Source organism: Sciurus carolinensis, chromosome 1 (genome assembly GCF_902686445.1).
Source record: "Sciurus carolinensis chromosome 1, mSciCar1.2, whole genome shotgun sequence".
NCBI lineage: Eukaryota > Metazoa > Chordata > Mammalia > Rodentia > Sciuridae > Sciurus > Sciurus carolinensis.
In genome coordinates this window covers 27,576,900-27,590,661 of record NC_062213.1, presented here as the reverse complement: position 1 = coordinate 27,590,661, position 13,762 = coordinate 27,576,900, and the positions used below count along the sequence as shown (strand labels likewise).

Here is a 13,762-nt window from a genome sequence, read left to right as displayed (position 1 = left end):
AAATTGTGGCAAAAATAACATAAAATTCATTCAAAACCACTTGACAAACAAACCCTTTCATGATTAAAAAAAAAAAACACTTGATAAACTAGATATATGAAAAAAGTAATTCAATAAAAGCCATGTATGAAAAGTATGTTCCTAACATAATATTCCATAATGAAAATACAAGCTTTTCCATTAGGATCAGAAATAACACAAAAAATTTCCTCTCTTGCCACTTCTACTAAATATAGACTGAAAGTCTAAGCCAAAGCAATTAGCAAGAGAAAGACGTGAAAGTCATCTGAATGGGAAAGGATAAGTAAATTGTCCCTTTTTGCAGGTGACATCATCTTATATGTAGGGAGCACTAAACAATACATTTAAAACTAGCACCAAAAAACTAATTCAGAAGATTTCAGGATATGAGATCAATATACAAAAATCAGTTGTGTTTCTTTATAATAACAATTATCTGAAAAATTTTAATAAAACTGTTTCACTTACAACAGCATCAAAAAGTATAAAATAGGAATAACAGCTATGGCTGTGAATGTCTTGTATTCTGAAAGCTTTTTAAATTTCACTGATGAAAGAAACTTAAAAAGATACAAATGGAAAAATGGTCTTTGTTCTTGGATTATTACAATGCCCATTCTACCTGAAGTGATCTACAGATTTAATACAATCTCTTTCAAAATCCCAGTAGTTTTTTTTTTTTTTTAACAAAAATAGAAAAAAGAACTCTACAATTCATATGAAACCACAAATAATCCCAATAACCAAATTGAAACAGTGAAAGAACAAAGCTGGAGGCATCAGACTACCTGATTTCAAACATATATTACAAAGGTATGGTAATCATAAAAATCAATATATAGAACAATGGAAAGTAGAGGGACAAGAAATAAATGTGTTCATATACAATCCACTGGTGTATTCACAAGGGTGCCAGTAATATACAGTGAGGAAAGCAAGTCTCTTTAAGAAATGGTATTTGGAAAACTAGGTATCTACATGCAAAAAAATGAAATTGGGAACTTGTCTTATATCACACACAAAAATCAATTCAAATGGAGTATATAGATAGACCTGAAACTATAAAATTCCTGGAAGAAAAGAGGGGAAATAGCTTCATGAACTTGGTCTTGGCAATGACTTCATAGATATTACCCATAAAGCATAGGCAACAAAAGCAAAAATAAATGAAACTAAATTCAACTTAAAAGCTTTTGCACAGCAAAGAAACAGCAGCATGAAATAACAATCTATGAAATGGAAAAATATTTTCTGTCTATAATTTCATACTAGGGCTATGTCCTAAATAGATAAGTAACCTCGACATCCCAATAGCCAAGAACAGAGGATAGAACACAGGCATACTGTGGAAAGGCACAATGGTGCAGCCACGATGGAAAACAGTATGGACATTCCTCGAAAAATTAGAAGTAGAACTACTACCACATTATCCAGCAATATATTTTAGATTTTATCCAACAGAACTAAAATCAGGATCTAGAAGAGATATTAGTGCACCCATATTCATTGCAGGACAATTCACAATAACCAAGGTAAAGAAATAACCTGAGTTGCCACAGACAGAACTGGAAATGTGGTAAATACACACAATAGAATACATAGAATAGAATATTTCTGCCTTCTAAAGGAAATATTCTGCCATAGTGGCACATGCCTATAATCCCAGAGACTTGGAAGGCTAAGCCAGGAGGATCACAAGTTCTAGTACAGTCTAGGAAATTTAGAGAGCCCCTGTCTAAAAAGATTTATTTAAAGAAAATCTGGGGATGTAGCTTAGTTTTGAAGTGCTCCAGGTTAAATCCCTATACCACAATGAAATCAAATAAAAATACAATAAAATGATTCTTCAAAATGTGAAAATATGAATCATCCTGGAGAATATTATGCTACATGATATAAGTCAGTCTCAAAAGAAAATTACTGCATGATTCAACTTCTATGATGTATATAAAATAGTCACTTTGTAGAATCAAAGACTAGACTATTTTTTTGCCAGGAGCTGGAGAGAAGAGAAAACGGTAGTTGCTAACCAATGGGCATAATTTTCAGTTAAGCAAAATGAATAAGTTTTAGGCAGCTATTTCTCTGTATTGAACCTATAGTTAAGAATAAGATATTCTACATATAAAAAACAGTTAAGAAGGTGTATCTTCTATTAATTGTTCTTCCTAGGATGAAATTAAAATAAAAATGAAGAAAACCCACTTATTGAATTCAGGTACTTTAAATTGATCAGGCCGTATTTAATACATCAGATACTTTGAAATAAAGATATATTTAATACCTCAACATGGCTTCAAATCACCAGTTAATTTTGCTTTCTATTTTAGTATATTTTATTGCCTTCTTCAATAGCTTATAAAACATTAACATGATACACAGGACAATAATGTCACATTTAATTCAGTATTCCTGTAATTTCTGGTCATACAGAAAAAATAAACCATCAAAATGTATTTGCCCCTCTAAAAATATTTATGACTTATTTAAGTATATTTTAATGAAATGTGATCAGATGGAATTACCTGATTTATAAAAGTATATTTCCATATCTACTAAAATACTTGGATTTGTAAGTAGTAATAAAAAGATTACTCTGGATACTTTCCTGCTGTCTTTTGAAACTTAGTTTCAACTTTTTCAATAATGAGTTTTTGCAATATCCTTGTTGATCTCTGCTTGGGCTCTTCTCCACAACCTCTTGCTTAGTTGACTTTCCTTTTAGACATATTAGTGGACATCAGCTTTCTAAGCAAATGAATATCCACACACACTTTCTCATTAAGTGAATCATTTTTAAATTCCATTGCTGACATAAAGGCCTACTGCAAAATAATAAAATGGCACCTTTGTGATAAATAATAGGTTTTGAATTTACACTAAAATAGCAAGTATAGCAAGCACTTGCAGACATTATTTTATAAGTCTACAACCTAACTGCCCAACCTCTATTTCTATACATATATTTCAAGAACACAAATTTCCCGTGAATCCTGACAATTTGTGGTCTGGCAGCTTTGTATTATTTTCAAACCACACACAACAAAGACAATGGCATATCTAGTGGTTATGAGAAAATAGCTGTCAGGGCAACAGTGTCAAATGTTTCTCTCCTTACCATCCATGATCAGAATGGGTTATGGGTTCATGACAGAAATTTTCATTTTTGTATATGTGTGTCCTACACACTGTCTTTGAAAGGGAGTTTTGAATTACTTGGCATCTAAAAAAGGTTGGGAAATAGATGCCAGTTATCAGTATTTGTCTTTCAGATTTAACCAAGTATTATAATTACTCTGAGTACTGTAAACATGTCACACATTACCAGATAAGATCAAATACAAAGTAGAGATCAAACACATCCACTATGGCTTATTTGAACTGAAATATTAATAATGATATTTTATTAAAAATGGAAAATACAGGCTAGGCACCAAACCAGTCATGACGCCAGGAAAATAGGCATACCACATAAATGTCCTGGGCAAAACAGGACATTTAAGAGCTCTAACATACTATGCACACATGGCCAGTGCAGTGCAAATGTAGAAGAGACTAGGAGTCCCTGCCTAAGAGTGACTAGGAACCAATGCCTAGGAGTCACTGCCTAGGAGTTCATTGATACTATAAGTATCATTTGACCTGGGCTTTGGAAAATGACTATATATTTCAAACGTGGATATAAATGTTCTGGGAATATGGAAGAGAGTAACATGTCCTTTCAGAATATGAATAGTTAGGGGACAAAGCTGGCAGGTAAGTTACATACAAATTGGGAAGGTTTTAAATGTAATGTCAGAATTCTAAGTTTAGAACCATGTGGTCATTAAATGATTTTAAACTTAGGATTGATGTACAATTTGTATTTCAGATCAGTCAGGCAGAAATGTGGAGAAAAGTTTGGCTGGAAGAATAATGAAGTGAGTGACTTGTTGACTATTGTAGCAATGCAGAGAACAATAATGAGATTGGGAACAAAGGCAGGGTCACCATGCAGTCCTTTAAGGCTGCGGGACTGTAACCTCTCATAGTTAAGGGATCTGTTTCCTTGAGAATTTTGAACAGTATAAGCTATGAGTCTTAGTATTTTGTATTACCCAGCAGGGACAGATTCTTAACAGAGAGGTCAAAGAGTGAAGAGCATAGAAAATGCTCTGTCAAAATCAACTATTCTGTGGGCAAATGACAGCATGATACCCAGTGATGTCCTCCCTGTGGAACTGAAGTGGAACAAGACAGGCAGATTACAAATTTAAGCAGGGGATATAGAAGCTGACTGCTGAGAAGCAAGGACAGCACATAGGACAGCATGAAGTGGCGATGTCAGACTTAAGTAGCTCTGATTAAGTAAAAGTGCCTTGCAGTATATATCTCTAAGAGGCCAAGCTGCAGATTCTACAAAGAATGAATAGATCATGAAATAGAAGTCAAGAGGCTGCTGATAGTGGCTTGATGAAGATTATAAAGTTGGTTTGTGACCTATATTCCAGTTAATTTCACTTTTCACCAAGTTAGTGAAGTACATTTCATTGGTGAAACCTGTTCTGTTACCATTGCCTGACTCATGTTTTTAATTGATTATTTTGACTTCCAATAAACAATAGTTATTTGCTCAAAAGATGAATAGGAATGGTGGAGGTGGGAGGATGAAGGAAGACCAAATGAAATCTGACAATTAAAATGACAATATAGCCTGATCTAGGACTGTCCTGTTTATGCCTATGTTTAAATATATTTTTTGAATATATTTTTAATAATGTTTCCTTTTACTTTCAAAGCTATTTTTGATTTGGTCAATATATTATATGATTGCCCAAATGAAATCATGATTCCATAAAGATATTCCAGGAGACAAAGAAACCTACAATGTATTTGGGAAAGCAAAGATCACATAATTAAAACACCTCCAGAATGATGAATTGCTAAATCATTTATTCTTATTTTATTTGGAAAAAAAACAGTCCGTAAAAGTTTCATGGGCTGGAAGAGTTGGAAAACGTTTTACTACAGAAGGCTTTACACGGAGTTTAGAAGAACGAGTAGAAGTTAAGTATAAGGGAGCAGAAATAACATTATAGGTGAAAGAAACTTTGGTGACAGAAAGCTTATTTTCTCTCCTCTCTCCCTCTCTCTTTGTGTGTGTGTGTGTGGGGGGGTGCGTGTGTGTATGTGTGTGATGAAATTAATATTTGCCTGAAAGAATGGAAGATGCATTTGATTATTAATCAAAGATAAATATGTTTAACAGCTGGTCCCTAACAGATTCTCCTAAAATGAATGAGTGAATATGAGATAGATTTATTTAGTGGAGAGGAATCTGGATAGGCACTGAAGTGGCCAACTCTGACCTGCAAGCAAAATTTGACTCACCACAGTGGATAATTGGTCTCTAGTTCACTTACCTTCATTTTAATACTACTGATTTACTTTGAAAATTAGATGACTTTTTATAAAATTCTTCATTTCTACTTCCAGTTTACAATTATCCTGTCTGCTTACAGAGCAAAATGACTGCAAAGGGGACAAGTGTTCCTTTCAAACAGATCCACATACCCTCTAGCTTTTTTCTTTCTCACTTGTTCATTTGTGTAAATCTACAAATTTTTACATGACCCAATTTTTGAGAGTGTGACCTTTGACAGAGTGCTTGGATTCATAATCAGGAAGCTAAGTTATGATGTAGAACTTCACTGCAACTGATAATGTATAACTGAAATCTTTCTCTTTCCTCTAGCATATTTGTACTTGCATCTACAATAATGATAGAATATGGTAGTAGTAAATGTTAAGCATTTGCCTCATGCCAAAACATGGTATTAATCGACTTTCAGACACATGTAAGTATGAGTCACTTTTCTGGGAAAATGCTAGCAATATAACCTAGAACAAACTAACTGATGTTCTCAACCTCAGTGTATAAATCTGGGAAATGAGGATCATACAATGTATCTTACATAGCTTTGTCAGGATTATATGAGATCATGTATTCAAAGCACTTAAGGTGGTTCTTGGCACTAACCAACACCTGATTCATGAAAATAATGTTTTACCATTTGAAATCTTAACACTTGGAAAGCTGTGTAAGCATGTACATTCCTAAAGATTTCTGACAGACTAATTTGCATTGATTGACATGTTTCACAATGTGTTAACACTCAACTGTAACTTTAATATGCCCTACAAACATAATAGATATAAAAATGCACTATTAATATTAAAGATAGATATATAATTAAAATTCTCAGAAGTGCACATAAAACAGCCTGTTTGCATTAACCAGATGCACTTTATAATCAGTAACACTAAGACAAAAGTACCTTTCCACATTACTGTATACGGATTTATTTTTTATTTCAAAAAATTATAGAAATTAGAAGAGACAATATAAAGAATATTTAATTAGCAAATGTTTCATAATTAGAAGTCACTTATATTCATTGATTATATGATCATTTTCATATTTTTAATTTCTTTTTGTCAAAAGATATCCTTAAAAGGTAAATTTACAAATATTGATATTTGGACTTGTCTCTCGAATAAGCTTAGTTCATGTATTACAAAACAATTCATTGTTTTAGTCAATAATGTCAAACAACTATTTTGACATACTAGTTTGACAACTAGTTTTCATTCTTTCAATATATGGTCTTGGAAATCTTAATAGTTTTCTGTTAGTAGGACTTTTAAAGACTATACAAATAAAAGATTCATCAGATATTTTTCTGAAAGAGATAATGTGTTGGCAAAAAAAGTAAAATTAGCATTTGGATTTTTTAAAGTTTTCACTCATTTTCTCTAATCACTACATTAAAATTCATTTTATAAAGAAAGATATATTTAGCCACAAAAAGAAAAACAAAATAAGGGAACACTGATAATTATTTACAATGAATGGTATTTCATTGTTACAGGAAAACTTTAATTTAAAAACAGTCCAAAATATTTTGTCAAAGATATCTGGGAATGTATAATTAAGATCTTTAACAGAATAAAAATAAAATTAGTAAAACTATAGGGTTGCATTTCTGTAATGGCAAATATTCATTTTCTTCCTTATATACAAAAATCACCACATTTTCAAATATTTCATTAATGGGATTTTAGGATTATAGGTTGAGCACATATAATCTGAAATTATGAAATACTCTCATGAGGAAAATTACATGTCTGACCTCATGTGCCTGGTCACCATCAGAATTCAGGTAAGGCAGTGTGGTGGAATACACATGTAATACCTGCAACAAGAGAGGCTGAGGCAGCAGGATAGTTAGTTCAATGCCAGCCTGGACAACTTAGTGAGACTCAAAGCAACATAGCAAGACCCTGCCTCAAAATTTTAAAAAATTGAAAAACTTAAAAAAAAAAAAATAGAAAGGGCTAGAGATGTGACTGAGTGGCAGAGTGCCTCTGGGTTCAATTCCCAGTACCAAAAAAGAAAAAAATGCAGGTACATTAAAAATATTATATGAAATTAGGTCCAGACTACATATATATGGTATGTTTGGAACACAAATGAATTTTGTGTTTAGAAAAGGGTCCTATCCCCAATATATCTCATTCAGTATATGCTAATTTTCCAAAACTTGAAAAATCTTGAATCAAAAATACTTCTGGTCTCAAGTATTTTGGATAAGGAATCCTTAAACTGTATAGTTCTATGATACAGTCATTTCATTAACTTTATTATTTCATTTCTTTCTTTCTTTTGCTTTTTATTAGTGCATTATAATTGGCTGAATTATTTCAGCTAGACCTTTACTTTAAGGATAATTGGTTGAACAACTTCAAAGACAGTCCTAATAATTAATATTCAGAGTTAATTGCATTTCTTTTTTCCAAGTACATTTTACCTTAGCTACAGAGGAATAGGAAAACCCAAAATAAGAATATTTAAGATCATTATCATTTTAAAATCATAATTTAGAACAACAAAGAGGACAATTTAAATAGTTTTAATGTTTCACATTTAAAATAATTGAAAACACTTACTGGAAAACTGAATTGCAAATCCAGACTTGCTGATATAAAAATCTGTGTCAAACTGAATGGTCACTATGTTGAGGGTGCTATGAATTCCTTCAGGAATGAGAGATCCACTAATTTCCTTTAAGAGCATCTCATTTTCTGGTGGTCCATCCCAAACTCGGAGTATGTCATGTGATGCTTCGGTATCAAAAGCAAGAAACTGCAGGCTGTGGGAAAATGATATTATCTCTGATTATTTTAAACAAGTGTTCAATTTTAAATAAGAAAAATATGAATATGTACTGTAGTTTTTACTGGATATTCCTTTTCTCTGAGATGAAAAATGAATTATGTAAATAGCATATATAATTTTAATAATTTTTCTTGAACAGTATAATTTATTTTTTTAGAATACAATTAAAAACACTATTTCATCACTTTTACAAATTACATAAATTTCAAGTATACATTCTTTTCAGTGTTTATGAACGTTAACTGTGGTAACAAACAGTGAAATTTATAGAGGTTCTTGTATGTGCAAGTTTGCACAAATTGTATTACAAATATTTTCCTTGTTAAATGGTTATAATGAGTTAATGGAGCAAGAATGATTTTTAATTCACTTCAATTTTTACGAATGTGGCAAATTGAGTTTAGATAAATTAAATAATTGCACAAAAGGTAGCTGACTCATAAATTGAACTTAAGTTGTCTTATTCCACAATATATACATTAACCACTGTGTCGCATTAAATCTGTTCTATGTCTACTCTAGACAAAATAAGCATCTGATACTTTTTTTGCCAAGTGAAAAAATTAGCACTTCAGTTATATCAACACACTCAACTGCATATGCACTTTGTTGTTTGATGTATGAATTGTCACAACTTTAAATTTGGATTTCATATTAATATCAGTTATTGTTCTTTAACAAAATCTCAGAAGTCTATTGAACTTAATAATTCCAAGTTTAATAAGTCCAATATTTAAATAAAGCAATGCATGATATAAACTAAAGGAAGATAAGCTAGGGATAGATCCAGGGAAACCTGTTTTGAGTTACACACAAAAGCAGTGAACCAGTTCATACTGTATCCTGAAATTGATGGGAGCACACCACCTAGAAGACTGTCTGAAATTTCATTTGTATGAACAGCAATTCTTAAGCTTAAAGTTAGTAATGAGCAATAACTCACTAATTAGTTTATATGTCAAGGAGGATTTATTCATTTATTAATTCATTCTCAATCAAAGGCATAATAAGTAAAACTGGGTATGAGAGCTGTGACAGCCTTGGAAGCCTGGCTGGTATTGATCTTGAAGGTTATGGTTCTGTATTCATCTATGGGGCAACTACAGAAAGAATTGCAAGTCACCTATCTAAACTCAGTAGGAAAGGGATATCACACGCTGTTAATGGGCAGAGAACGGATGTTTCAGAAATGTGTGTGAGACCAGGGAAGATGGGAAATGCTGTTAAATTCTTTCTACTTTATTTGTTCTAAATGCCTGTGAGGTTGCACTTGGTGACTTGCACAACTTAGTATACTTATCAAAATAATGAATTTAGCATCTCGAGTTATTAAGAATTGGAAGAGCAAAGTCCAAAGAAGCAAGAAAAAATTTTAACCTCTGTACCCTCTTATAGGTAGGAAAAGTTTTCTCATAAGGAGTTTTGAGTTACTTTGCAGCCTACAAATAAAAAAATCAATAAATCATTCTAATGAATTTTTTTTTCATATTTTAAGCACATGAAAACCATGTTTTCCCTTACCAAGGTCAATAGTATTGAAAAATCTTGATATTTAATTGATATTTCATATAGAAAGTGATCAGGAAAATTAGATTTCCTGGTCAATTTGAGAAAATGAAATCTACTTACCTGACAATGTTTCCTGGATCTACCTCAATCATCCACATGCAACGCAGATTATTGTCATATGGAAAGGGATAACCAGGAGATAAGATTCTTCCTGATGATTCTCCTTTAAAACGACCTCCACATTCAGCTAAAAAATTTTAAGTCACGATTGAATGAGAATCTATTCAAAACAATCTATAATTTTTTTCAAGAGTATATATATTTTCACATTAAGAGAAATATTGATCTCCCCTCTTCTAGAAAGTAAACATTTGTATAATCATTCTGAGATTAAGTATTAATTGAAGCAAGGATATATTGTGTAATAAAATAACATAATCTCAAATTAGATCACATAAAAGACAATAAAACAAACTAATTAGGGAATAAAAGAAAAGGACACTCAAAATGTCCAAGTTACTCTGAAGCATTTTAAGATGGGTTGTTAAATAATGATAATTTTAAAAGGGAAACAGATGGCAAGTTGCTCACTGCTAGTGACTTGTGGGCTGAATAATTCATCTTCCTACCCCAACTCTGAGAAAAACTAATCTTTACTCTAGTCCCTGAGGCATTCTAAATTTCAGCGTACTTTTACTCCCTTTTAAATCACTCTAAACTTTTCCCCTTTCAATCTCCCAAAAGTCAAACTGGAATTTGTATCAGATTTTTTTACTTCAATTAAATCCAGTTTAGTTTTGATTCAATGTGGTCTCTAATTTTTATAAAATTTATTGAATTATAAATGTAAGTAATATCATACAATATAATTAAAATTTTATCTTTTAAGAAATTCCCTCCTCATTTTAATACTATTTGGTACTCCCAGAATTTCTGAAGTGATCCTACTTAGGAAAGGACATGATCTAGAACAAACCCTCTGTACTGGAGAGAAGAGAAACTAAGAAGTTTAGAGAATATTCTGATCTATATTTCTAAACCCTAGAAATGGGGAAAACACTATATAATGCAGTATCCATTTAAATATTCCCCAGATTATCTTCCTGCCTCCAAATTAAGCAACAACAAAACCATTTTCATTTTAGCTTAAATATTGGAAGATTCTCATATTTATTTTTCTTATTTTCAGACTGTTTCTATTTTATTCAGATTCAATGACTGAATTAAAATTTTTGTTTCTGCTTATCATTCTTCTTATTAGGTCAAAAAAAGATAGAAGACAGAAAATTTTATCATTTAAGGAGATTCTAGTATACTAGAATATGACTTAAATTTGTTAACTCCATCAATGTGCATTTGTTTCAAAGATCTTAAATAGTATATTATACCACTCTGTGGTGATTAATTTTGTGTGTCTACTTAGCCAGGCTATAATACCAAGTTATTTAATCAAACGTTAGTCTAGGTATGAGTATGAAAGTATTTTATAGATGTGGCTAACATCTACAGGCAGTTTAAGTAAGGGAGACTACCCTCAGTAATGCAGGTAGACCTCATCCAATCAGTTGGGAGGACTCAAAAGCAAAATCTGTTATCTAGAAAAATAAATTCCTCTTGAAGCAGCAATGTTAACTCTTGCTTTGATTTCCAACCTGTTAATCTCCCCTATGGATTTGGGACTTGACCAGCACCTAGAACTGCATGAATTCAATCCTCTTTTTACTTTCTTTCTATTTTTTTTTTTTTTTTTTCAGTGGTGGAGATTGAAGGAGATTGAACCCAGGGGTTCTGAGCCACTGAACCACATCCCCAGCACTTTTTTATTTTTTATTTTGAGACTTAGTCTCACTAAGTTGCTGAGAATGGCTTTGAACTTGTGATTCTCCTTCCTCAGCAACCTGAGTTGCTGGAATTATAGGCATGAGCCACTGCACTAAACTATGAGTGGATACCCTAAAAGAAATTTCTTAAGGGAACTAGAGAAAGAAATCCTATTGGTTCTGTTTCTCTGGACAACTTTGACTGATACAAACCAAGGACTAAGAAAATATTATTTTGTATTGCAGCATTAATTTAATTTAACAAACAGGTAATTTTTAAAATAAGAAGATATTAGTATTTAAGATGTTACCATCATTTATTTTTTTTTCTAATTTGACAAAAACAACACTACATAACAAACTACAACTAATAATACTGCATGTTTATTAATTTTCATCCTTTTTTATTATAATTTATCACTATTATTGGCATACATAAATTATTTTGAGAATAGAGCAGATACTTCATTCTTGCAGATTAATTTTCAGTCAGTAGGAGTTTTGTGTACTATATTCTGTTTTGAATTTAAGCATAACTCTTTTTTTCTCCATATTTCTTTGCTCAATTATAATTTGGTACTCTTATCTCAAATGAGTCAGTGTGGTATGCTATAACACTAGAGTTCATATTCTGACAGAAGATTTAGATTTGCAAGATAAAAATGAATATAATGTTTAAAGAGGAGATAAATTTAAATCCCTCCAGCTATGATGCTTTAAACATTAATTTTTTTCTTTGGTCAATTTATGAGCTTCAGAAATGTAGTCATATAATTGAGAAAAACTTTGCATTTGACAGAGGCAAAAATATAGCCATAACAGATATTTAAGGTTAATGAGCAGAATAAAAAATATAATCTTATGTGAGATGGTAAATTAATTCCTGCTGGTAGAGAATACTATCTAAAATAGAATTTCATCTTCTGTTATCATGGAAATCATTGGCATCGCTGAACATGTGTTAACTGCTTACAGTTGTTAACCTTGGCTATCATTAAAAAATAAAATAGTTTACCCTTCCCACAAAATCTTATACAATTTGACTTGGGATATTTATAAATATAAAAAGAATTGATTTCTTGAAAACATAATTGAAATCTTCTGGTCTCAGACCAAAAGTCCTTCTAGTTGTATAAAATTTTTCCAAAAAGTACAGAATAGCTTCCATTTGGTTCAATGTACTTAGGAAATATATGATTTTAATGCATTGTTTTATGATTTTAATTTTAGGGACTTGATAGTGAAACGATATTTACAAGTTTGTATGTGATATTATGGCACTTAATGCTTTTCTGAACATATTCATATCCAATTAAAAATACAGCATCAGAAAGAACTAATCATTGGTTCATTTTTCTCATAACTGATGCCAATGGGCCATTTATTGGTCATATTCCAGAATCCCAAGCTTTTGGTAATTAAGGTTGATTATTATTTTAGACATTACCCTCATAATCCATCCAAAATTCAGATGCCATCTGAAAATAAAGGGCTGTGATTACATTTTGGTTATATAAAAACATGTATTATATCTATGTGAATCGATATTTTAGTAGAGCAACAGAGATCTCATGCCATCAAAAACACTGTGTACTGGGCTCAGTGGCACAAGCCTGTAATCTCAGTGGCTTGGGCAGCTGAGACAAGGGGATCAGAAGTTCAAAGTCAGCCTCAGCAAAAGTGAGGTGCTAGGCAATTCAGTGAGATTCTGTCTATAAATAAAATACAGAAAAGGGCTAGGGATGTGGCTCAGTGGTTGAGTGCCCCTGAGTTCCCCGGTACCCCCAAACAAAAACAAAAACAAAAACACTGTGTAATTGGTTGAAAGGGATGTAATGCTTTTTTCTGATTATAGCAAGTTTTGCAGTGATTCTTATGTTTATCATAAAAAAATAACAGTGATGGAAATTTTCCACTTGCTTCTAAAGTTCATTCCTCTAAATTTATCAAATTGGTAACACTAAAAATGTACTATTTGGGGGGGGTTATCAATTATACTTCCATAAAGCTATTTAGAAATACATTCATGTCAATTTTATCCAGATAGGCCTGACACAGCAGAATGAATATGTATTTCTAAGTCACCAATAATTAAGAATGGCTAAAGAATCTCTATTCCTTATTAGATTAGTATTTTTTGTTGTTGTTGTTAAAATGCTTTCTTTTGTTGTTCTAGTATTTCAAGTCCAAAGAC

At 31.7% G+C, this 13,762-nt stretch overlaps 1 protein-coding gene across 1 annotated transcript in view; it reads right to left on the bottom strand.

Annotated features, from left to right (window-relative positions):
- Csmd3 (CUB and Sushi multiple domains 3) overlaps positions 1–13,762 on the bottom strand; it is a 1,190,022-nt gene that overhangs the window by 273,380 nt on the left and 902,880 nt on the right. Inside the window, 2 exon segments of the mRNA XM_047516388.1 lie at positions 8,011–8,213; positions 9,869–9,995. Coding sequence (XP_047372344.1) covers positions 8,011–8,213; positions 9,869–9,995 — 330 coding nt within the window.